This window comes from Micrasema longulum, unplaced genomic scaffold, assembly GCF_059751315.1.
Source record: "Micrasema longulum isolate JH-2025_06_02 unplaced genomic scaffold, ASM5975131v1 h1tg000013l, whole genome shotgun sequence".
NCBI classification, from domain to species: domain Eukaryota; kingdom Metazoa; phylum Arthropoda; class Insecta; order Trichoptera; family Brachycentridae; genus Micrasema; species Micrasema longulum.
The window spans coordinates 690,790-717,276 of record NW_028277221.1 but is presented as its reverse complement, the minus strand read 5'-3'; the positions used below and the strand labels follow the sequence as shown (position 1 = coordinate 717,276).

Below are 26,487 nucleotides of genomic sequence, written 5' to 3'. Positions count from 1 at the left end.
TTCAAATATAGGCAGAATGGTGAATGTTACACAGTGTGTAAAGTGGCCACTTAAACCAGCCATTGACAGGTCATAAGCCCTGTAGATGCCTAGACTTCCATATTACCTTCTCTTAAATGTTCTTCATCTCTGTTGTAAAATGTTAATATAATATATTTATTTATACATATTATATATTTAGGAGACCTTTCCTCTTTTATCGCACTAAGAGTGTTTAATATTTTGGAATATACAGGGGTTCTTTAAACCCTGTCACATCCGAAACCACAATGATCAATATGGGCAAGAAGACATATTAGCATATTTAAAAATATATTTAGAACAAAGAAAATTTAAAAAAAAAAATATTTGAAAAACAAATGGTTGCTTACTTCTGCAGGGGAGAGGTGAGGGGAGCGCGGCGCAGTATCAGATTCTCCCCTCCCCCTCCTCGTTTCTCCCCTGCAGAAGTAAGCAACCATTTGCTTTTTTTGATAGTTTATTTTTTTAAATTTTATTAGTTCTAAAAAAATATTTTAATATGCCAATATGTCTTCTTGCTCATACTGATCATCATGGTTTCGGATGTGACAGGGTTTAATGAACATCCTGTATATACATAATACACATATGATATATTTAGGGAGACATTTCTCTAAATATATACATATAATGTGTATATATTTAGTAAGTGAAGACACATTGTTCCAGTGTGAGGTATATTCTCATAAGCATCTGGCATCTTCATAATATTACATCTGATTAAAAAAATTTTACTTGTTCTATTTTCATTACACTTACAGCTAAAGTCTGTGTTTTTTTATATTTTATTTTTTTTAGAAAGAAATAAGAAATATTTGCGTTCTTATGATTTACCCAAATATTTAATTTTACTGGCCATTTTCAACGAGTTGTAAATAACTCACTATTAGAAAATGGAATCAGGTTGGGGTAGAGTAGGATTCGAACCACGACCTTTGGTCTGTGAGTCCGAGACACTAGCCACGGGACCACAACCCGACTGTTACTCAAAATTCTGAAAATATTGAAATTAGATGCCAATTCCAATAACGTGAAAATCACTAAACGATTGCTAATATTATATTTTTATAAAAAGAAATATTAGCGTTCTTATAATTTACACAAATATTTCAATTTTGGTGGCCATTTTCAACTAGTTGTAAATAACTCACGATTAGAAAATGGAAATCAAGATGGGGTAGAGTGGGGTTTGCAGTGGCGAATGGTGATTTTATTTACAGTTAGCTATAAAAAAATATCATATATTTGTACTTACATAGAAGGTACATAATGTAATGTAAGTAGGTAATATATACTATAAATTGATATTTTTCTGTGGTTCTGTGTATACAACAACTCTCATCCATGAAATCAACTCAAACGATGTGCGCCCTTGAGGTGATTTTCACAAAAATGGCGCTATATAAATTATCCAAACATTATTCTTATTATTATATTATAACTTCGTGATATATTATATTACATATATATATTCATTACTTTAATATAAAAAAATAAAAAAACACCACTATGAATTCAGTCGATATTAGGTATTCAATTGAAATGTCAACTGGCCGTGTTGTTCTAGTAATCAATAGTGCTAAAAACGGCCGCGTGGAGCGCTATATGACCTGCAATATGACGCATGAAAATAATTATGGTCTTATGTCAAAAGTACCATCTCAAAGAAAAATAGTCTTTAAGAAACAATGTTTGAAATACTGTTTTCCAAATCAAGAATCTTCAAATAATTTGTATAATCTGCAAATTTAATCTAGAAGAAAAAACACGCACTGGGGTTAATACATTCAAAATATAGTATACTTATTTATATAAAAAAATAAGCTGGAATAATCGGCTAATTTCTTGGCTTACCACAGACGCTGGGCGCGCTTTATTAAAATTTATATTTACACATATTAGGATAAAAATACAAACGGTGGAAACGATTAAAAATAAATGTTAATTATTTATTTGTTTTTCTGTAAATAAAGTTACAATAAAACATTATTATGGTTAGTCAAATATAATGTTAAGCTGCGCATAATCGCTTCTATACACGGTTCGCCCCTGGGGGTTCGAACCTCGGACCTCTGATCCGTGAGTCCGCAACACTAACCACGGGACCATAACCCGATTCTAATTATTATTACAATTATTTACCTGTACTTTCAGAACCATAGACATCAGGACACGCCTGGTAGTTCAACAATAGACGAGATTCTTCTGTGCAACTTTCTATAGATGAAACAGGACTTTTGCAATCCCCATGTCCTCTGCAATGAATAATATCAAAAACATTTCTTTAAAAAAAAAAAAATACGATTAATTATTCTTAAAAAAAAGATCTTTTAAGTATGATAGATTTTGAACTATTTCTTGGTCATTATTTTTCAAATAGTAAAAAAAAAATGGTTCTAAAATTTATTTTGATGAGTTGAAAAACTACAAAAGTACGAAAGTTATGATGTGGAAAAAGTAAATGAAAGATATCTAAGAAATATATATTATGGTTTCTGGTTTAACTTGTTCTCAGATATACAAAATAAAAGTCAAACCTGTTGTATGTAAAAGAAAATGGTCCTCTCAAGGGACATGTGACGGGAGAAGCATTCTCTCTAAACATGGAGTAGAGTAATGCATCCCCAGTAATAAGAGAGCACAGGTTGTGTATCGTCTCTCTCCCGAGGCAGAATGCTGAAATATAATACGAAGCTTTAGAAACCCATATAATATTATACATACACAGTTATAAACTACTCTGAAAACCACAATACACACATAGGTACGTTTCAATCTAGTTATTTGCAGATTATGATTTTTAATCACAATGTGATTTTAATTTAATCGTTGAACCATGTGAACATACAAATTTCGTTTGCGTTAGAGGTACACTAGAATATTTTATTTGAAAACGTTTGGTCACTCACCGGGCAAACTTTTATTTAAGATTTGAAAGAACTTTATGCGACTATAGCATACCGGGCGGCACTATTATATTAATTGAATATTTCTTATGATAGAGTTTATCCAAATCTTGAAAACATCATGAATGAACGATGACTAATTTTGAATATTTAAAAAATATGATATGATTAAAAACTGTGTTTTTCATTCTCAATATTTTTTTGGGAAGTAGGGTGGTTGGATGAATTATCAATGACGACATCCGCGTAAGTTGGTTTTTGTAAAATATGAAATTCTATTTGATTGTTGAGAATGTTATAGAAAATTTAATTTATTGTCTTTTTGGACTTCTAAAGTTGATTTAATTTAGTCATCAAAAGTATTCATAAAATTAAGAAATGAAGTTAATTGACGTTCCGTTCCGGTCCAAATACAAAAAACATCATCGACATTATGCGAATACACTAAATCAAAATGACAAATATAATGGCTAAATACACAAGTGGAGGGAGGTGCGGAGTATTTTAAATTGCAGATTTTATAAGGTGCTAGTTTAAAAAAAAATAAAACGAAATTTCACCAAGGATAAGAAAAAAATCAAATCTATAATACTAATAGTCTAAAATTGATTGATTGCGTCTGTCCCTTATATTTGGGCACAGGAATTTGAACCTTGTTATCAAGGTCATTTTCGTCTGTTAAAATTGATTATTAGAACAGAATAATATTATCTCTCTATATTTGTATTAATATTTACCTCAATGTACATTTTTAAATTAACCACCAGAATATATTTTGAAACTATTATTATAACAATTACATTTACCTATAAATTGTTTTTTTTTAATGAGCCATGAGAATATATTTTTTCAACATTAACACAAATCCATTTACCTCTGAGTTTTTTTTAAAAACCATGAGAATATTCTTCAATCCTTTTTAATATATTATTACAAAATTTCAACATCTTTAAATTATTATTTTTATTTTTCTTATTTTAATCGCTTACTAACCAATATTCTTACGAAGATATTGAAAATTTCTGAAAATTTTGTGTGGTTTTTATAGCATTATTTTGAGTGAGAGATTATTATTTATTACATTTATATTACAACAAAAAATCACGAGGCCCAATGGAACGATACTTCTAGATGACTAAGCTTCTAACTAACCGAAAGGCGAAAAGCCGAAAACTTAGGCCCGGGGGGTCGATTATACGAGGCGATTGTTATATTCTGTAGCATGTAACAATCGGCGATAGCCGACTGTTGCTTGCTATTTCGATAATATTATCAAAGGCAAAAAATATTTAATATAAGTATAGGTATTGTATATTCTTACTTTCTTTATATTGCAGGACATTGATGTGTTTTTCATGAATGACAACGCATCTATAGCAGCCTCTTCTGTAAAAAAAAATAAAGAACATTATTTGTAAATGAATATTGTATTTTTTAGTAATAAATATATCTACATACTCGCGAGGTCTCGCGAAAAAGGCGTTAAAAATAAACCTACATTCTCGTTTTTTAACATAATAATTTGATATCAAGGACGACCAAATGGTCGACACAAACACAATACATGCCGAGAATTAAAACAAATCGGATGAAAATAGATTCAGGTTTAATAATTCATAGATTGATAATGATTAATCTCTAATAAGATATTAAACGAGCACCTACATATTAACTTGTTACAACTACTATAAAACTCTTTAATTTTAATTTTATACCAGTCATTTAAAAGCCTTAGGTTATTTTTGTTGTTTAATTTGTGAAAATATTGCTGTGCAAAAATGTCGGCACAATCACAAAATAAAGAAACATCGTAAAAATAATAATCGCCTCGTTAACGAGTAGCGAGAAATGCAAGGCAGCGTGAAAGTATTAGGCGCTTTCAGTACTTTATTAATCGTGTTTTGATGTCAATCTCTAAATTACAGTCCTAAAGAATTGCCCCTTTCCTGTGATGTATTTAGTCAATTATGTTACTCTGCTCATCTCCCTGAAATCGGAATATTAATGAGTTAAATCGATAAAAAACATTTTAAAAAATCAAAACAAAGATGAAACATCGTTAAAAAAAAGATATTTAACATGATGTAACAAAAAAATATGACACCTATCTTAATACAAAATGTTCTTTAAACCCTGTCACATCCGAAAAAACGATGATCCATATGAGTAAGAAGATATATTGGAACATTTTTTTTTTTTTTTTAACAAATAAAATTTTTAAATTTAAATATCAAAAAAACCAAATGGTTAGTTACTTCTGCAGGAGAGAAGCGAGGGGGGCACGGCCGTGCGGTTGACGGTGTGTCAGACTCCCCCCTCCCCCTCCTCGTTTCTCCCCTGCAGTAGTAAGCAACCTTAATTTAAATATTTTATTTTAAAAAAAAATATTTATTCTAAAAAATATTTTAATGTGCCAATATGTCTTCTTACTCATATTGATCATCGTGGTTTCGGATGTGACAAGGTTTAATGAACACTGTATAAGAACGGGCATAATTTTTTAAAAATTCGGAATGACACACACATTTATGTTAGTTATTAACATAGTCCTCTTACGTCCAGTAAAAGCTTAGAAAAACGATTTTGAGTGTTTTATAGAAAACTGTTTTAAAGATCGGCGTGTTCCTATTGGTTTAGCTCAAGCTTCTTTTGAAAATCTTTGTTTTTATTCTAAAATGCCTATCTGTAAATCGTCGTTTGATGCGTCGATCACCTCCTTATTCGACGCAAAACCTCCAACCAGCCGGTAGCGTTTTGAGTTACGGGAAAAATGAAAATCCGAATCAAATGAATTCGGCGGATGCGGAAGTGCATTAATTTATCGAACCCTAATAATTCCGCCAATGAGTTTCGCAACTGCACTCGGATGCAATTCGAATGAATGGATGTCACTACCAGACGATTTTATGTGTTTAATCGATGTTTGCAGTTCATAACACGTAAGAGTTGACACATAACGGGTTTAAAATGTTAATAAAAAGTACCTATAATGGGTTAAGGTTTGCTCCTGTAATATTTCAATCTACTAACGCAATTTAAAAAGTCTGCTCAATATTCCCGACAAAACTATGTTACAATGTAAGGTGGAATTTGTATAGTACTAGTAGACCTGACATACGTTGTCCTGCCAGAACGTTGGCTTGACTGCTAAAAATGATTAATATTCAAATATTGAATTTAAGTAGGTACCTAGGTATTTTTTTATGATTGAATTCCAAAGCTTTAAATAATTAATTTTCAATTATAGAATTCTTTTTTCCAATGTCAAACTCTGCTCTTCTCACCAAGAGGGGTGCATTTTATGTAGGAATACGATTTAAAAAAATGTATTGAATGTCAATTAAAATTATTTTAGTATTAGAAAAAATCCAGTAAAAAGAGATAAGTGGGTATAATTTATAAAAAAAAATAATGAAAAAATCTGATTGGGATCCACAAAAAGCAAATGTTGTTTGTAAAAATTCAAAAACAATATTTTTTATGCACAAAAAAACAACATCTTTCCATTTTTTTGTATATGCATTCTCGTCGAATGCAACCCTGGTAGGTCGATGAATACAACATTTTTGCGCCTAACCCTTTTTTTTACACATTAGTTGAAAGCTTTTAATATCTACGAACACGCGCCGTGCAAAGATCAACATCTAGCTGAAAACCGCACGATAATCGGTTAAGCCGCTTAAAAGGAGTTCAGTGACATCACACATACATAAGAATAATATACATAAAGATAAATATAAACTAATCGCATTAATTCGATCTTATTTCTTGTAAGAATCATAGGTGCATTAATATAAAACAATTTATCAAGTATTACAACGGCAAGTTCGTGATGGATGGATAAATAAAAAAAAGGAAATTTCAAAGAGTTTACGTAAATTTGCCTTCCCAAACCCACGATCTTCTAATCAAGAAACCAATCGGCACCGGCTAAGTTACAACGTTAGAACACGACATGGCCGAATGAGCTTGAAGCTTAGTAGGTACATCAATCACAAAAGTAAATTTAAGAGAAAATATTTCAATAAAAACACCGGTCCTTACAACATATAAATTTAATTACATGACATTATTATTTGAAGTTACATTTACTACCAGATTCAAGAATATATTTAAAATACCGCTGTAATTAATCCTACATGCAAATATTAATTTAATAATTGACATCGAACATAATTTTGTATAAATGAAAAATGTTGAAAGTTTTGGAATATATGATTCTAGCCGGTTGCTTAACCATCTGGATTATTCCATCTTAAGCCATGGGTCATCTTGTTCGATTTATCATCAGGTTAAGTTGATCAAGGCTTCATTAAAAGCATAACTTCATAGCCCGGAAAAGTCTTAGAAATAATGTTCTCCACAACATTATATGGCGTCAATGACAGTATCCTGATTCCTTTTTTCCAAACTACACAAAATCCATTATTGTTTTTAAATATAATGTAATGATTAATTTATGGATTGCATCATCTTCTTAACCCAAGATCCATTGATATGCAAAAAAAATAAATGTATAACATGGCATTGGCGGTGTTGTTTGATTCAGAATTGTTGCCAATAAATAAAATTTATAACTAATATAATAGGAAAACAAAGGACTCTGTGGATTTCAATCGAAGATTAATGGGATGTCTAGAGACATTAGATCGCCATGAATTAAAATAATTTAAAACACACAATGCTGTAGCTCCATTTGTCGAACAGTGATATCTGGGACCCACCATTCCGTTGGCGTTTTGTCATGGAAGAAGACTTCGAGAAAATGACATTTGGTAGATGCGTTCGCCATAGACGAAATCAGAAAAATGCGTGATGGCTATTATATCTGTGATGAGGAGCGTTTATACATAAAATATTACCCGTTACAGTATGCCAATAAGTAGGTACCTAATTTTCTTAAGATTTTTGATACTTTTTATTTATTCATTATTAATCACATATAGTGGTCACTTAATCCAGCCAATGCCTTTACGCTTTTACGTAATGCTTTTACGAAATCAAATAAACTAGGTAGGAATTATAAGGAATTTACGGAAAGAATCTGATTGGGATCTATAAAAAGCTAATAAATGTTGTTTGTAAACATTCAAAAGCAAACTTTTTAAAAAAAACAACATCCTTTTATTTTTTGTACATGCATTCTCGTCTAATTCAGCCCTGTTAACGATGAATAAAACATTTACGCTCCTAACTTTTTTCTACTTAACCTATTGAAGGTTTTAAAATCTATAAATATGCCCATGGCAAAGCTCATAATTTTGCTGAAAACCGCACGTAAATCAGTCCAGCAGTTATTCAGTCTATCGAGAACACACATACGAACATTTTTATATATATATATAGATATACATACACACACACTATTGTAACATGATGAAGTTAAAAAGGATTAGTATCGATCTAATGTTGTGTAATGTACTTAAATAAGTATCTAGTACATACCTTATTTTATGATTTATAAATATTGTATTCTAAATATTATATGTCAACCTGTCTTCTCACGTCTTGTTTTTTTATTGATGTTATAAACTCTTTCATATTAATTATTAACTGAATTTTAGATATTAAATAATTCCTAGCCGCCTTCAGCAAACGTCTCCATTCGCGTTTATCTACCCTCTCGCGTGAGCAATGGCTATAAATAACGTACCTACAATAGTAATTAGTAATACGGGACTTACTCATCCACAAGAAGAAACTTGTCTCCCTCTGAAGAAAGACACTTCCCCTTGCTCGATAAACGATCGCCCTCGATCGAGATCTGCTGAAGAACTCCTGACTGGAACCAGCGCCCATTCCACTTGGATGGAAAAGTACACCCTGCAAAAGGTAAGTTAGTATTAGCCATTTGTGAAGTTAACAATATCGCTACAGCTGATGTCGATGGAGGTCGGCCAATGCAAATTAACAATTAAATTTTCTGAAATCAGTAGCAGAAATGCTACCTAGCATCATCACTGCTTCGCAAATTTTTAAGTCGGACAGCCAACTGTTTTTGTTCAATCTTCAATGTTTTCAATTTACTCCGTCGCACGAAATTAAAAAAACTTATATATGTACTTATAAATAGCAAGATTATGTGGTTTTTAAACATTTTATTAATTTCATTTATAATTATAATTGCAATATTTCGGCCAATTTTCACACATTTAAATATAACAAATATGTATTCATTTATTTAAATGTTCAAGTACAAAAAATAAGTAGTTTGGCGTACTTACTGCTAAAGCAATATCTTCCTGCCAACCAAAAATCAGAATCGTCAAAAGAATTTGTACTAAAAAACATAATACGAGTATATATCGAAAGATACATCCATGAAAAAGACTTAATTAATCAAAAATAAACACCTGTTTTTTTAATAGGAAGAAATGGCTTCCACATATAAACTTAGTAAAAGTACATTATGTTATACATATTAAATGATAAGGAATGTGGAATTAGGTACTTAATGAGTTGGAAGGAGAGAGGAAAAGGAACCAGGAAAGACAAGGAATAAAAAACATTAAAAAAAAACTATAAAATGAAGAGAGGCTAGGGTTATAAAGTAATGTCTTAGGTGTTTCTAGAAGACGGCCAGAGAAGGTCCATTTTTACACGAAGAGGTAGCTTATTCCAAAGGCTAGCACCTTGAACAGAAAAGGAATAGCTGAAAAATTATGTACGAAGCCAAATACCACGATCAGAAAGATAAATTAAATTCTCAAAAATATATTTTGGGGCGCAAGGGTTGTTAAGAATATTATTAAGAAGTGGGAGATATTAAAAGTAAAACGATGCTTCGGCTGCAAATGCTCCAGACGATCTATGAGTTCTGTATTGTCGTCAAGATAGCAAATATAAGCATAGAACAGAGAATAGATTGGTACTATTTTTTTCTGTGGTTGGAAAAATCTGAAGTCGTTTCAGTGAATGGAGGGTGGGGTAAAACTTCTTCCCAACCCCAGTAATCTGTTATTATCACGTTGAGTATGTGCAAAAGTAAAAATAACATTGATTTTTTAATTACATTAAAACGTGTATACGAAATCGATTTTAGAGAATATTCCTTTTAATCTAAATCTAGTCTAATCTTCAGACACACATACGAATATTGACTTTTATTTATATAGATGGATAACAATGTTTGTATTAGCAGTTTTAATGAATTATTCCGTTTTCGGAGGCTAAAAAACCTTCACAAAATTGAGGCTCTGAGGCCTGACCATTCGTACGATTTTAAATAGTGTACATAAAATATTTTGAAAATAATATTATGTTACAATATTTCGAGTTGGTCCAAATGTTTGTAGACAAAATACTGGATTTCACCCCTTCATTAAGTTATTAAGATTAAAAAATAACACCGGAGGTGGAGAATATTTTAAAGGAGTATGGAAGTCTAGGCATTTACAGGGTTTATGACCTGCCATTGGCTGGTTGAAGTGGCCGCTTTACACACTGTGTCACATTCACCATTTTGTCTTTATTTGAACATCCATATTTCTATTCTTCCATCTGTTGATTTTAGTAAAGTAAAAAAGCTGAAAAATTTAATGTTGGGAAGAGTCTCATTTGAATTATTTCGAATACTAGGCAATGCCTGAAATCTGAAAATTATTTTTACTTCAAAACATTTTTTCAATTAATTTTTAATTTGAGAAGTAAAATTGTACTTGTCAGTATTCCATCTTAATTTTTATTGTTCTCCATAATCCACGAATTTACAAACAAAACACTTTTCGCAAGATCTTATATTTTACACACGTTATGAATTGAAATCATAAACTATGTACAATGAACATTTTGATTGAAATTTATTATTTAATAAAATATTTCCTGTTTCCCTCCGGAAATTTTGAGTTTACGATGCTTATAGAATAATCAAACAACCGAGAGCTACAAATTCATACCTAATACAGTAAAATAAGTTTCAACAGAGAGGGAAAACATTTTTGAGAAGGGGATAAAATTGGGTGAATAGGGTGGTTCGAATCCCACTCAACCCCAACTCGATTCCATTTTCTAATAGTGAGTTATTTACAACTCGATGAAAATGGCCCTCAAAATTAAATATTTGGGTAAATCATAAGAACGCAAATATTTCTTTTTACTTTAAAAAAAAAAAAATTAAAAAAATCTAAGTCTAGACATTTACAGGGCTTATGACCTGTCATTGGCTGGTTTAAGTGGCCACTTTACACACTGTGTAACTGTAAATGCCTAGACTTCCATATTCCCTTCTCAAAAATGTTTTCCCTCTCTGTTGAAATAAATTTAAATATGAATAACTCCCTAGGGAGGAAATCCAGCCAGTCTGCAAGCATTTGGACATACTCAAACATTGTTACAGTAAAATAAGATTTATACCCCAAACGGATTGAAAAAAATAAATCAAATCGTATTATTCATTTTGAAAAACACTTTTAATTATAAACATTATTTATTGATGGATGAATTGTCGTGTGTTTGTTCGGGAAAGCATTGCATTTATTTGCCAATTAGTCCTGGAGGGGGGAGTGCATTTTCCTGTGATCAAAGGTAATATGTAATTGGTACCTACATAAACTGAATAAATTCACGGTGTCGTATTTTTCTCTATTGATTTGATTAAATACGAGCTGTTCTGCGTGCGCTGTGGTGTTTTCACATTTTCCGAGGTCATATCATTAAGGTAAATAAACTATCGACCGACGAACACAATGTCTTTGTTGAAGTCTTGTGCATTGTAAACATAAGATTCTGACTCAGGATTCATAAATTCGGAGACATCTTGACTACGGCGTTTGGTCTACGCCCTCTCCATCAAACTTCTTTATAGAGATCTTCATCGAACAGATGCGAAGCATTCTGTATCATCGTTCTCATATATTTCTATCAGGTCTTTAGTATTATGCTTCTACTGGGAACCTGAAATTTCTGGAAACTATAAAAGTATCGTAATACATATTGATCTTTTGATTTTTACTTTAAGGGCGCTTCTTTCGGCCTTCGCATTGTGATTTTGCGGTGTTTTTCCAAATGAGGTTACTAGTAAATCAATTGTTATCATCATAACTTATAACTTGCTGAATAATTTTTAGGTTAATTTTTTTAAAATTAATCTATGGTATAAGGAAATTTATGTTTATAAAAAATGAAAAATAATAAGTCAAATATGTAAGTATTATAAATTTTTGTAAAATGCAGATTTGCCATTTATGTTAATAAAATAAAATAAAATAACTTCATGGTTAGTACATCGAGGCTCTATGAAAATATAAATGATTTACTTAAAATAATAATACAAAAATAATGATTCAGAAACAGTGTACCAACTTTTAGCATTTTTTAACATCACTTAAGCAACTTAAACATTTAAGTTTGTATTACAATATTTCAGTTTGTCCAAATGTTTGTAGACAAAATACTAGATTTCAACCCCTCGGGAGTCATTAAGATTAACAAATTACAACAGGGATGGAGAATACCTTAGAAAAGGGAATATGGAAGTCTAGGCATTTGCAGGGGAAAAAAATGAATAATTGTTTTCAGGTGTTGCCTAGTATGTGAAATTATTCAGTCAGATGAATCTCTTCACAACAATAAAAGTTTCAGCTCTTCAACTTCACTAAAATCAACAAATGAAAGAAGCATGGATGTTCAAACATTGGCAAAATGGTAAATGTTACACCGTGTGTAAAGTGGCCACTCAAACCAGCCAATGACAGGTCATAAGCCCTGTAGATGCCTAGACTTCCATATTCCCTTTTCTGAGGTAAAACATTTAATATATTGAGTTTTTCTACTGACATTTCTTGGTGGAACTGCATTTTCATTATAATAATAAAAATACGTATATAGTTTTATTCCACTTTTATTTATAATTTTTTACCAGTGACCGGGTTTCGTCGTGACCGACATCGTCAGACTGGTGATGTCGGTCACGACGAAACCCGGTCACTGGTAAAAATTCATAAATAAAAGTGGAATAAAACTATATACGTATTTTTATTATTATAATTAAAACATTTAAGTTTGTAAGTGAAAATCTTTGATGGAAGTTCATTGTAATTTATTATAGAAAAAAAAGACGAGTGATACTTTAATCCACAAATTTGGAATATCCAGTGACCGGTTTCTCCTCACGATGGATGGGACTATATAGGAATATAAAATAGTATAATTGAACTCATTAAAATAGCATTATATCTCTCATTAGTTAACCCAACATTTTTTGTTAAAGATCCTTAAGATAAAAATAATTTTATTTAATTATCTTTAATTTTTTTTTCTTTTTCTTATTTGAAAATTTATTTATAAACCCTTACGGATTATAACATTAATTTTACATAAAATAACATATACATTTTTCATTTATACTCTGTTGTTCAAAATAATATTTTTTACATCATTTGAAAAGTTTGTCTGAGTCTTTTGTTTAGTTTTGTCTAGTAGTTTATTGTATAATTTCAGTCCCTGATTCATTAGTCTTGATTGTCCTTGTCTTGTTTTAGAAAGTTGTAAATGGTATTTGTCTGATATTCTCGCATTATGTCTAGTATTATACTATAGTTTTGACTTCCCTATCCTTACCTTTGTTGTGTATAAATACATTGAACTCCTTATTAAATATACCTGTCTCAAAGATGTCGCGAAAGCGATGAAACCGGTCTCTGGATATTCCAAATTTGTGGATTGAAGTATTACTCACTTTTATTTATATTATAATTAAGCAACTAACATAGTTAATAATAACTTCACCCTTATTTTGTCATCAAAATACCGATTATAAAAAATCTGCCATATATCTATAATTTTTCGTATTTCGTACACATCATTTATGTAATTTTGAGTAAAAAATAAGAGTCTTTTTTCTAAGAACAGAACATCAAACTTTTTATTTTTGCCGTATGCCCCAAACGTTGTTTATAATAAATTCCCACATTCAAGAGCGACCCGACATGCGCCGACGGTAAAAAAATTATAGCATTCGAACTACCAGGAAATGTAGTATTAAAAGTATTAAGTACATTATACACCGGTAAATCTGTGGAAGTAATAAATAATATCTTTAATCCTTCGCTGTCCGGGTTGGATTTCTGTACACGGGTAGAAACGTTCGTCAGGCGAAAGGACTATCGCGCCAGAGGGTTTAGGCACAAGGTAAACAACGTTTGCGATCGTTTGAATTTATTCAAAAGTACGGTGTAATATGTACACCTCGGATAAATGAAAAGAGAACTTGCGTAAATAAATGATAACTAGATTTCTCATTTTTTCGAAAACATGTTACATCGCGTCTTCACACAAGCAGTAATTTTTAAATTCGAGCCGGTACTTTAAAAAAAATAATTTTTTAAATTAATAAATTTCATATGTTTTTTAAAAGTTCTATACATATCTACTTTTACACATCTAGTAAATGTTATCACTGTAACTCTCCAAAAAAGAGACTAACTCTTGTGCTTGGAGAGTGACTTACGCTGTTGTAGTTGTTTGTTGTTTTTTATAAGAGTTTATATAATTTTAAATATATAAACTCTTATAGTAAAAAAATAATAACACAGGATATTCAAAGAAAAAACATAAAACAATAATACATTCTTACTAATATTAAAATTTATTTATTGATATATTATTTTTAATAGTTTTTAGTTCATTGGGAAGATTATTATATTTTTTTACACTTTTGAAGACAAAGCTATTTTGATCGTGACTTGTGTGGAATTTAGGAATTTTAATATTACGTTGGTATCGGAGTGACTTATTCATATTAAATTCTTTTATTTTTTATTTTTTATATATTTGTATAATAGAATTCAATTTATAAAGAGTGTCTACTGTATGAACCTTAAATATTTTAAATAGACTTTCCTTCTTAAATGTTAAGGGTTTCTTTAGAATTACTTTAATAGTTGATCTTTGTACTATTTTAAAAGGGTTTAATATATTGGCGTATACCCCACCTTACAATACTGCATTGTAACAAACATTGTACAATTTAGTAATAAGCTATTTTTATATTATTGATTTTTAAAATATTCCTTATATAGTTATAGTTGGATAATTTATATAGCGCCATTTTTGTGAAAATCACCTCAAGGGTGCTGTACAATTAATAATGTCGCAGTACGTCTTGCAGCTACAGAGCGCATGGACGGTTGGGATTCTAGTTCCTCGTTTTCAATTAAGATCAATCAAAAATTATAACAGATAGGAGCTAGATTACAGGACGTCTTGCAACTACAGAACGCATAGACAGTTAGAAATTTAGCCCCCATTTACACATTTTAAAAATTGACAAATAAATTTAGTGTATTAATGATATTAAAAAAAAAGAATAATAAAAAAGAGTAAGATTACAACACGTTTTGTAGCTACTAAGCGCATAGACGATTGGAATTCTAGACCCCATTTACAAAATTTAGGTATTTTAAAGTTGATATATAAAAACTAGATAACCAATCATCGTGCAGTTACAAAGCGCATGGACGAGTGGAATTCTAGCAAAGTTAAAATGACATCAATAAATTTATAAAAAATAGAGCATAGTAGTATATTGGTCAAGTCTTCATGCCAAGAAGTAATCAATAAAAAACTAAATAAATCAAACACTGTTTCAACTCCATGGTTAACAAAGGGAGATAGACGTCCGAAGAGAAGATTTTGTAGACAGTAGGTCTAGTAAATATGTATATACATTTTCTAATTCGTTTAACTAGTTCACTAATATGGTCTTTCCATTTTAAGTTTTGGTCTATGTATACACCGAGATATTTACTCACGTTGTCGGAATCTTCTCCAATCAAGGATCTCTGCAAACACCGAGAACACACGCCACCTTGTGTGTTGCGGTATTATATTTGCAGAAAAACGCGGCTTTTCCATATTTATAACCAATACCAAACTGTAAGCGTGTATATTTAAAACGGTTTATATATTATGTAAAAATGTTTAAATTCAGTATAAAACTAAAGGCACAATTTAAAATAAAATTTAACAGGTTCACTGCCCGCTCATCAGTTATCATTTTTAAGTACTTTCAAAAAAATATACACCTACATATTTTTGCCTTATTTTGCGTTTTTTATTATATACGCAAGCAAGAACAACTATACGCAAGCAGCATGGAATAAATTAAAGGTCACGTATAATAATTCACACAGACAATTATTCGGATTGCCTAGGTACTGCAGTGCCTCTGAAATGTTTACAGCTGGACGAATAAACACCTTCGCTGCCCTACTTCGCCAAAGAGCCTGGAGCCTATAGGAACGCCTGAAAAGCTCTAATAACGAAATTCTCCAAGCCACTGCAGGGTGGATCCATTCACCGTTGTTCGAGCGATGGCGGGATATGCTAAGACCACTATAAGTGCTGCAAATATATATATATTTTTTTTTTTATATTTATGTTTATTGTTTTATTTTTGTTTATATTTATAATTATGTTCATGTTTATATGGTAGAATTGGTTCTGCGCTATATAGCCATTTTACTGGATTAAAATAAAATAATAAATAAATAATAACAATAATTATTTGATCTCCGAGCCAATATGATAACGAAAAAGGTTCGATTTTTTTCTAAACTTAAATATTCTATGCTGGCATCAAACGTGTTTATAATGATAAAATTGTATTTGAAATCTTACCTTGTAAAGAATCTTATAACTAGAATTCCGTTAGCGACGCGCTGTAGCCTATTAGAAATATTTGGAAAACATTAATTTTCCCCAACCGTTAAAGAAAAGCAAAGAAGAAAATAAAATACAAGCGTTTACAGTTTAATCGTGTCTCGAAGTCTTAAGACGAAATAGTAGAAGACAGATCTAGAATCTTGCGCTTTCAATTATCTTCAGAAGAATTCTAGTATTGCTCTAGGTCTTACTTTCCAGATTCCGGTATGTCGAACTTGAGGGAGTTCTAACTCGAGTTCAATAGTGAAGATATCTCTAAATTAATTTTTATTATTTATTTATTTTATTGGGTAAACAAACAGTATGTTCACAAAAATGGTTAATTTCTTTGTATATTAGTGTAGGACACTCATGCACACACCAAAAAATTGTTTACACTTAATACAATAATTTAAATTATGTTAAATATAATAAATGTAAAAGAAACGAACTGAAAAAGTATATATAATAATAAAGTTAAATATCGGCTTCTCTCAAAACTTCTATGATTTTTTTACCTAAATTTACATACATTGTCACAAAAGATATCAGCCTCGTTAAGTCTATTGTTATATTGGTCGCATATATTTAGGAGTACATGAACATAACATTTTTATATGTGTAAACTTATATGCATTTATTTGATATGTTTACTAACTTTGTATACTTTGTGGAAATCTGTTATAAGTTCTGAGTTTATATACTACATCTGTTTGTTTACTATAAATATGTATGTAGAACTGTTGATTTCCCAAATAAAAAAAAAATTAAAAAATATTATATTCTATCTGTCGAGATCCGTGAAGTGTGTAAGCCTGAGACACGCATTATCGACAGAATCAAGTAAGGGGTGCTGCGTTGGTTTGGACATGTAGAGCGAATAGACAGCGAAAGAACGGCTTAAAGGATCTACGATGCGAATGTTGATGGATGCAGAAAACGAGGAAGACCGAGAAAGACGTGGCACGATAAAGTCCATCAAATACTTGAAGATGGACATGTCAAAAGTAGGAATAATCGGCGTGCGTGCATGAGAAGATGTATGAATGTAGAGGAAGCGAGGTCGGTATGCCAAGATAGAGTGATATGGCGTTCTATCTTTTCTGCCTACCCCTACGGGGAAACGGCGTGATGGTTTGTTTATTGTTTGTATATTCTAGGTATTGTAGATTGTTTCAAATAGTTTGTTGACGCGTTTTCTGTGTAAAACAGAAGATTTTGTCTTGTCGGTCTAGATGGCACACGGAATGGAAATCTTTCAAGTAGGCTAGGAGAATCAATTTTATTATTTATTAATTTGAATAAAAATAACTGGTCTAACATTATTCTTCGATTTGTAAGAGAGTTTATTCCATGATACTGCATACTTTCAGCATGGTTAGAGAAGTTAATGTTTAACCGGTAGTTGACCTGCTTAAAAAAAAATTGTTAGACCCTTTCTAGTCTATTAATACTTACATTATAGTAAGGTGACCAAATAGGAGTACAGTATTCTAGCTGGGGACGAACAAATGTTTTGTAAAGTTTTTCTTATGTCTCTACATGTTTTAATGGTTTCGATACCCGCATAATAAGTCCGACCATTTTGTATGTTTTTTTCAGGACTGATTCAATATTTATATTAAACATAAGTTTCGTATGAATAATAACACACACTCGCGAATTTAACTCTATTATAGAGATCGGAGTGTTGTTGAAAGAATACGGAAAGCTGATCGCCGTTTAAACAAACGCAAACGCGCGAAATGCAATATGAGTGACATTTACTAATATTTAATTGCAGTGAATTTTGATTACAATACTGAAAAAGTCTGTCGAGATCTCCTTGCATTTTTGCACAGCCTGCGTGAGATTAAATGCAGGCATAAATTTTCATGTCATCAGCAAAGGGTTATTAAAATTATTAATGTACATCCAATAAAATGATTCATTCAACAATTAAAACGCAATAACGAGATTGTTGATATGGTCCATAATTTGAGATGGGACGGTAAGATAATTACCAATGTTTATTAGTCACAACTACATTTTTTCAATAAAAAAAAAAAATATTATAATTCCTTCGTCGGCGATGGTTACTACAGACAAAATTACATACTAATATTGACTTATTTTCTTGTCGGATCTTCTCATTGTGGTGTAGGTCGTGAACTCATGTTCTATCTACAGATCAATGAATATTAAGCCAAAGATGTTAAAATGAAAATAGTTCATACTAAAAAGTGGCATGGGTAATATTTTTCTTTCTCATTTGATCAAAAAATCAGTCTCTCGAAAATATGTGGCATTCGATCGGTAGGTAGGTAGGTATCTCGTGTTGGGTTTATTATTCTTATTTTTAAGTAATTTTTATTTAATTTTTTTATTAACATAAACGGCAAATCTGCTTTTTACAAACATTTATAATACTAACATATTTGGCTTAATATTTTTTTTTTAAACATAAATTTCCTTTTACCCAAGATTTATTTAAAAAATTAAACCTAAAAATTACACAAGATTTATATTTAAAATATTAACCAAAAATTATGCAGCATATTCAGTAGAAAGTTTAAATAATAAAACATTCTACAGCAATACAACAAGAAAATCATAAGTACTGTTTCATACAGATGGGCAAAGTGAACAAAAAACTGTATATATTATGAAATGCATGAAATAATCACCATTCACCATCTTTGAAAAAGTTCAAAAGGTTTGTTCTATAGGAACAATACCCTACATTAAATATATCAGATACGTGGGAATAACTATTGCCAAGTTCATGAAGTCTATTTAATATGGCATTACAAGTATACACTGTCCGTGAATTGTTGCTACAAAACGGTGGCACCTGTCTAGTCATTCTTCCAGGCACCCTGAAGTTGATGAGAGATAATAGTTCAGGGCAATCCAATATTGAATTTACAATTTTGAATAAACTTAAAAGGTCTATAATTTTTCTTCTATCGTTAAGTTTTAACAAATTTAATGTTTTTAGTAAAAAAATCGTAATGGGTTATCGGTCGTATCGGGTTATGGTACAAACTTCCTTAAAAAATTCCGGAGTGTATTCATTGTACATAATAAACATTTATTTTTTTTATTTTATATTATCTACTTATTTTATAATTTCTTGGATACAGGTTTTTGTGACGACTGCTGTGAATAAAGGTGACATTTCAAAACACAATTACAATAATGGCTGCACGTTATTATTATAAAACCTTTCTGGACTACGACTACGATACATTTAAGTAATACGCTCATGACATCAGTGGCCTTATTCTGTAGCTAATTCGTTTCGTAAATTCAGTCGTATCGTATGAGAGTGAACGAGAGCGAAATACGATATTGATTGCGTTGGAGTGAGATGGATATATGACGAACGAACGAACTTACGAAACGCAATTGTGACACAATAAGCCTCCAGAACACGCGCTTGTTCCACCACTTGACGGAGTTCTTTGCATATGTACCTACATATTTCGGAAATAAAAATAATGCATTTTCAATTAAATGCGTTAAATCAGTTTCTAAAGTAAAATCGTACAAAACCTCAGAGTAATAATGCCTCAACCTATAAAGAAACCCTATCACTGTGTTTTATAGAACGCGAGCGATGTTGGCTAGCAACAAATTGGCAGCCATTTTGTTTTTTTGACAACATGGGCGTAACGGTTCTATCGGATGCTTTTGTCACTGTGCTTGGCTTTGTTTGTAAATAACTTGGATAGTTATGGATATACGTTATAATAAATAAAAATTGACTATGGTGAATTGCAGTATGTTTGGTTGCAGCAGTAGGAGCGTCAAAGTTGTTAAAGGAGTCAGTTTTCACAGGTAATTGATTTCGAATATTTTCCCACGATTTACATTGATTTTTGGCATTTATTGTCCCGACACGTGTGTTATGTTGCTTAAAAACTGTCCTTATATCAACATATTTACTTCAGATACTATTTTTTCTCAATTTAGGGGATAAATTTGTGAATTAAAGTATTTTTACTGTTGATAATGACAGTTGATTACGGGCAATATGTTGGGGCCGCACTAGGCATCCATATAAAGTATGAGCCTTTATCGAGTATAGGTAGATTCAAATTTTACTCGAAAAAAGCAACGTTAACCTTGAAATCGCATCTAAAATGACGTGTCCAAATTTTAGGCCGCTACTACACGCCGTTTTGGAAATGTGACGGACAAACAAACAAACTCAACACAGGACTTTGGTTCCACGGAGTTGTGATTTATGTCTCAATAAATGTAACATAAGTATATTGTAAATAAAGTGAATAAATAAATGAAAAAATAAACACACACATGTATTTTCAGTTTTATTGCATAAATATAGGCGAATTATAGAAAAATGAATTGGAATAACCCTCCAATAATAAATACACAGGTACATATTTAAAAGTATTTACAATGCAAATTAATATCCATTTGGCAATTCTCGACCTGAGTACGGCCCATTGTTTTGCTACGAACTGTAGCTAACTTAATACCCAATAGTCATAGAATGGATATCCTACGTTTGGGCTCCTCCATAGCCTGGCGCATTATTACTCTGAGTAAATAATAAACAATTCGATTTCCTAAATTTTAAGCAGTTAAAACGCTTTGAAATTAAGAGTTTTTCTGCTGAAATTGTCTTTTTAGTAAATTCGGAATCCTGAAAAATATTGTTCTGTCTAGTGATCCATTGGAATTGGCGAGTTGGTAAGATATTTGGATAAGACGAACTCGAAAATCTTACCTTCGGTATTGTACGAGCTGGTCAGGTCTGCCTGCGCCAGGAGAAGTACAGTCAGGAGTACGAACGGGAAGGTGAAGTGTCCCGGGGCGATGCTCCCCGGCCGGTGGGCCCCCGCTCGTATCGCGCGCTCGCCGGCCGCCCCGGGGGCTCGGCCGCGCGCGGGGGCGTCCGAGCGGGCCCGGCCGGTCAGCGGTCGGCCCGGGGAGTTGGACTGCGGCCGCGGTCCGGCGGCGCCGCACCTCCCGCGACCCCACAGGAGAGCCATTTCTCGACACTAGCGACGCTGATAACCCACTCTCGGAATCTGAAAATGAAAGTCAAACATTATTATTTCATCTAGTGACCTTTCTCGGCGGAACTGCATTTTAATTTCAACAGTAAAAATACGTGTATAGTTTTCGCAATACGTAATATAGTAAATTTCCTTCACACAGGCTGCAAAGGGCAAAAATGAGATAAACTTGAAATTTATGTCGGACTCGTGGTGTAATGGTCAGCGCACTTGCCTACCATGCAAGAGGTCTCGAGTTCGATTCCCGACATGTTTGATATGAAATATTTATTTAAAAGGGTATTTTTACACTAAAATGTTATTTTCGTGTTGCTATTATTTTATTTTATTTTATTTCATTGGAAAGCCAACAGACATTTATACATTTATAAGAATCAATTATACCATAAATACATATCATAAAGTCCAATTAGAGGCTTCCACATAATATTGTTATTGTAAATGTTGTCACATAAAAATTATACATAACATACAATAACTAATCATACAAAACTTATAATATTACTAGAAATGTAAATGAATATTAGTCACACAGTTGCACATTACAATAAATAATACAACCATAGTTGACCATACAGTGTTCATTTATTATAGTATAAAAAGGATACACAATTACAAAACATAATCATAACGTTATATTATGTATATAATATTGTATATATCACTGGCCCAAAATAACAGTGAGATAAACCCGAAAGCAGATATGTTAATAAATTAATGTTTTCAAATAATAAAATATTTAAGATGTGAAAATATAGTATTCATATAAAGTTCGATTATCTCAGAATATGCTCTTCAGAGATATCTCCTTTTCTTCGGGCTAGTGATATTCAGAGTGAGTTGATTAATTGATCCCCTTCATTCTTCTGTCAGTTTAATATATACGTTTGAGAATATGGTAAAACCCGCAATAGTCATTAAATTTTAATCAATATACTTTTCAACTTCACCCCGTTAATAAAAAGCTTCCACATACCTAATATTTTTTAATGTACTGTATTAAAGTAACCAAAGCTTTGGTATTGCAGGCTGGAGTACTTTATCTGTGAAAAGTTTCAAAAGCTCTACACCAGAGATGAAGAAAATCTCATTTATTTCCGATGCTTTCAATTCCACAATAATTACAGTGACTCACCAGCTCAGTACGTGCAAGAAAACATAATTATTGCACTGATGATATTGCCGACGGAAATTCGAAAAGCTGCAAAGAACAAATTACAAGCCTTTGAGAACCCGTACGTACACGGATGATAAGCCAAATTATTTTATGTACTCGTACATTTCTGCCTCGGGTAATGACGTATTTCATTCAAGTTCCTTATTACTTACCAATTATACGAATGCGTGGTCAACAATATTTTTTACAAATCCTTAAGGATGCCATTTATTTAAATGTCAATAAAAACAGCACTACGCATGCCTACAAAATTATAAAGAAAAAAGGCGTATCGAAGTAACACGTGAAGTTTGCAGCTAAACCCGTTTGGAATTGATAAGATAAACAATTGGCTTGAGGAAAATTTACTCACTTTAAACATTGGCCAGACTAAATATATAATTTTTAGCCTTTCTCCCTTGCAAATCAAATACCAACTTGTAATCCATACTTGTTACAATAGATCAGTTAAGTGTTTATGCAATTCAATTGAAAAGTGCAACAGTATTAAATATTTGGGGATATATATAGATAAAAAAAAATTGCTGGGAACCTCAATTATATTAACCCAAAACTTTAAAAAAACTGGCTCATATTTTTTTTGTACTTCGTAATATACTGGATCCAATTACACTAAAAAGCGTTTACTTTGCAGTATTTTAATCAGTAGCAACCGATGGAATTATCGGATGGAGAGGTGGTGCCAAAACTATACTTGATCCCGTATTTAAGGCACAAAAAATAATTTTAAAGATCATCAACAGATTACTTAGATCCCATCCAACAAATGAACTCTTCATGAATTATAAGGTCTTAGACATGAGGCAACTTTTTATAAAATAAACTCTTATATTATTCTGGAACGCTAATGACAAAATGAGATCTATTCGGACCAGATCAGCAGGAACCAAGTTTTGGACGAAGAAATTTCTGTTTCTTAGGACCGAATTTTTTTAACACTTTACCTACTACTAAAATAAATTCTAAAAACAATATTATATTGAAAAGATGTGTTCATAATTGGTTATTGCAGAGCAATCAAAAAAATTTAGAGTCTGAATTGTTTCAAATTGTGTACTGAGGGTATTTAAAAAAATTAAAATTTGTATTTGAAGCATATACTATCTACATATATCTTGATTTATTTAATGATATCTTTTTATTTACAATTTTTTTTTTGTATATTTTGTATAATTTATATTTTAATATTTGTATATGATTATTTTTTTACGTTATCTTATCATGAATTTTCTTATTTATGATATATTTTTCAATATTGCTATTATATTGTATCACGTGTTATTATAATTTAATTGATTTTTCTATGTATTTTTTATTGTTAATTATTATGGCTTAACACGGGCACAACCTAAAAAGCCTTAATAAATTCATAAATAAATAAAATGAAAAAAAAAAACATGAATATTACGTATCGAAATGGGTAAAAACGTGCTCTATTTGATGCTGCGTTGGGTTATTAGGTGAATCAGTACGAACTTTTTAGTACCTATTCGTAACTTTTGTTGAACGCTGTACCCAAGAGTTCCTGAAATAAATAATTTTAAAAAAATAATTGGAGCGCATTCATCCCTTAAAACGAAAAAATAATACGAGTTTTTACTCCCCGTTAATATTTAATTTGTCAGTTTTAGATAAATATTTGCTCGTGTGGATATTATATTGTACGGAATAGGGGGACGTGAAAAGGGTAACCTAACGTTGCATATTCATTTGTTCCTTTTCCGTTTCCTGGCATTGTCTATTCAGGTATTAACGAGTAGCTGACGGAAGGCGAAGGTGAATAAAGAAGCCGCTGGATGCTAATCAAAATTAATGACTCCCATTTCTCATTCATCATTTCACTACCCCCGTATTAATAGTCATTAGGGGTCAATTGCTAATGAAATTTTAACTTCGTTCGGTTCATCAATCGAGATGAATTAAATCACGCATGATAAAAATGTAAACCCGCTTTCGAGGGGCTCAACCTGACATCCTTGTTATAATACGAAAGTGAAAAGTTTTTTTCGTAATATTTTTAAATATGTGTTATTTATATTTAACTGACCAAAAAGTGTGTATTTCACAATCACTTTGGACTTTCACCTATTAAAATAAAAATATAAGCCCACGTTGAAATTGATTTACTTAATGTTATTAGGTGCTAGGTGCCAATTAATATACATAATTAGGGTAAGAGTCGGAAATGTAAAATGCTTGTACTTCTTTTCAAAAACAAAAAATTTTTTTTTTTTGTTTTGCTTTGATCCGTTTTTTATTTAATTTACTGTGTTAAAATCATTAGAACGACTTTTAGTTAAATACTTTATCTTTATGTGAGTACAAATTTAATGTTCTTGGGTTTAGCTCTAAGTTTTAATAGCTTAGGTTAAGCTTAAATTTCAAGATCCGTAATATGCTGGTCAATTTATTTTTATAAATTAACATTTAAGTATTTCAACAATATTTTGAGTTTGTCTAAACTTTTGTAGACAAGGACTGGATTCAAGTTGCCTAGTGTGTACGTGAAATAATTCAATTAGATGAATCTTACCAGCATAAATAAAGGTTTCAGCTCTTTAACTTCACAAACATCAACATATGAAAGAATTTAAGGAATGTAGATGTTCAAATATGGGCGGACTGGTGAATGTTACACAGTGTGTAAAGTGGCCACTTAAACCAGCCAATGACAGGTCATAAGCCCTGTAGATGCCTAGACTTCTATATTACCTTCTCTAAAATGTTCTTCATTTAAGTATATATTTTAATCTAATACGCCTTGGAAAATTATTGATTTTATAACATATTAATTTGAATAATTCTTAAATGGGACGATTTTGAAAGAACGGTGCTTTGAAAAAACTGTGTTTTTATTTTTTTTATTTTATTTATTATGGTTCACGAACAATACATATAACATTAGTAAAATAATCACAAATTGTTATTTTAGATATTGTTTATCAATTATATGTGAACACAGCATGCACAAATAAAGAAAAAAAATCTAGGATTGTTGTAAAAGTTATTACAATAAATTATTACTAACACGTTTTTACAATTTATTTTACCTAACTAATAAAGTGACTTTTTGATTTATTTATAGGCTTTTTAAATAATTGTTGAAAACATTTACAAATTATTGGGGCATTAAAGGTTGGTAAAAACTTCATTGCGTTAAGAAAACTAAAGCATTTTCGATCCCGTGTTTTGCTGTTTCGGCTGAGTACATAAATATATCTACTTAACAATATATATTGTATAACGTTTATCCAGGAATAACCTGCATTTTTACACGCCTCAGACGAAGTAAATTAACAGCTTGTTAAGTATGCGCTTAGGTTGTTCACTGCTAACTCTCACTTGGCAGACAAATATGCTGAATGTAGAACATCTGTTGTCTTTTTGTCTCGTGAAGAATGCTTTGTAGATAGTCGAAATAACACGAAGCGAGGATAATCTTAAAATAAACACCGTCGAATGTCATTTCAGGAATATTGTAGGAAAGTTATTTATGAGCGACGCCGACGCTGGGTACAAAATAATAACAAAGGTTTGCCCCATCGTTTCAAAAAGAGTTAAATCTTGTAATTAAATATATATATATATATTTATTATTATGGATATCTAACAAATTAAACGACAAATAGTACAAACATCCAGTCAAAGTTTTTCGCAAATATAATGAGAGAACATGTTACACAGCAAAGAGAAAATATAATGTAGTGAAAAT

The 26,487-nt window shown here is 31.2% G+C and overlaps 1 protein-coding gene across 2 annotated transcripts in view; it reads right to left on the bottom strand.

Moving 5' to 3' along the window:
* The window catches only part of LOC148285693 (uncharacterized), a 91,325-nt gene that overhangs the window by 10,433 nt on the left and 54,405 nt on the right, over window positions 1–26,487 (bottom strand). For both annotated transcript variants that reach the window (XM_088238771.1, XM_088238847.1), the window contains exons 2-6: window positions 21,307–21,610; window positions 8,612–8,750; window positions 4,249–4,313; window positions 2,559–2,697; window positions 2,164–2,276 (exon numbers count right to left, since the gene is read on the bottom strand). In XM_088238771.1, the coding sequence (XP_088094897.1) occupies window positions 2,164–2,276; window positions 2,559–2,697; window positions 4,249–4,313; window positions 8,612–8,750; window positions 21,307–21,571 (721 nt within the window). In that variant the 5' untranslated portion in view covers window positions 21,572–21,610. The remainder of the gene's footprint in view (window positions 1–2,163; window positions 2,277–2,558; window positions 2,698–4,248; window positions 4,314–8,611; window positions 8,751–21,306; window positions 21,611–26,487) is intronic.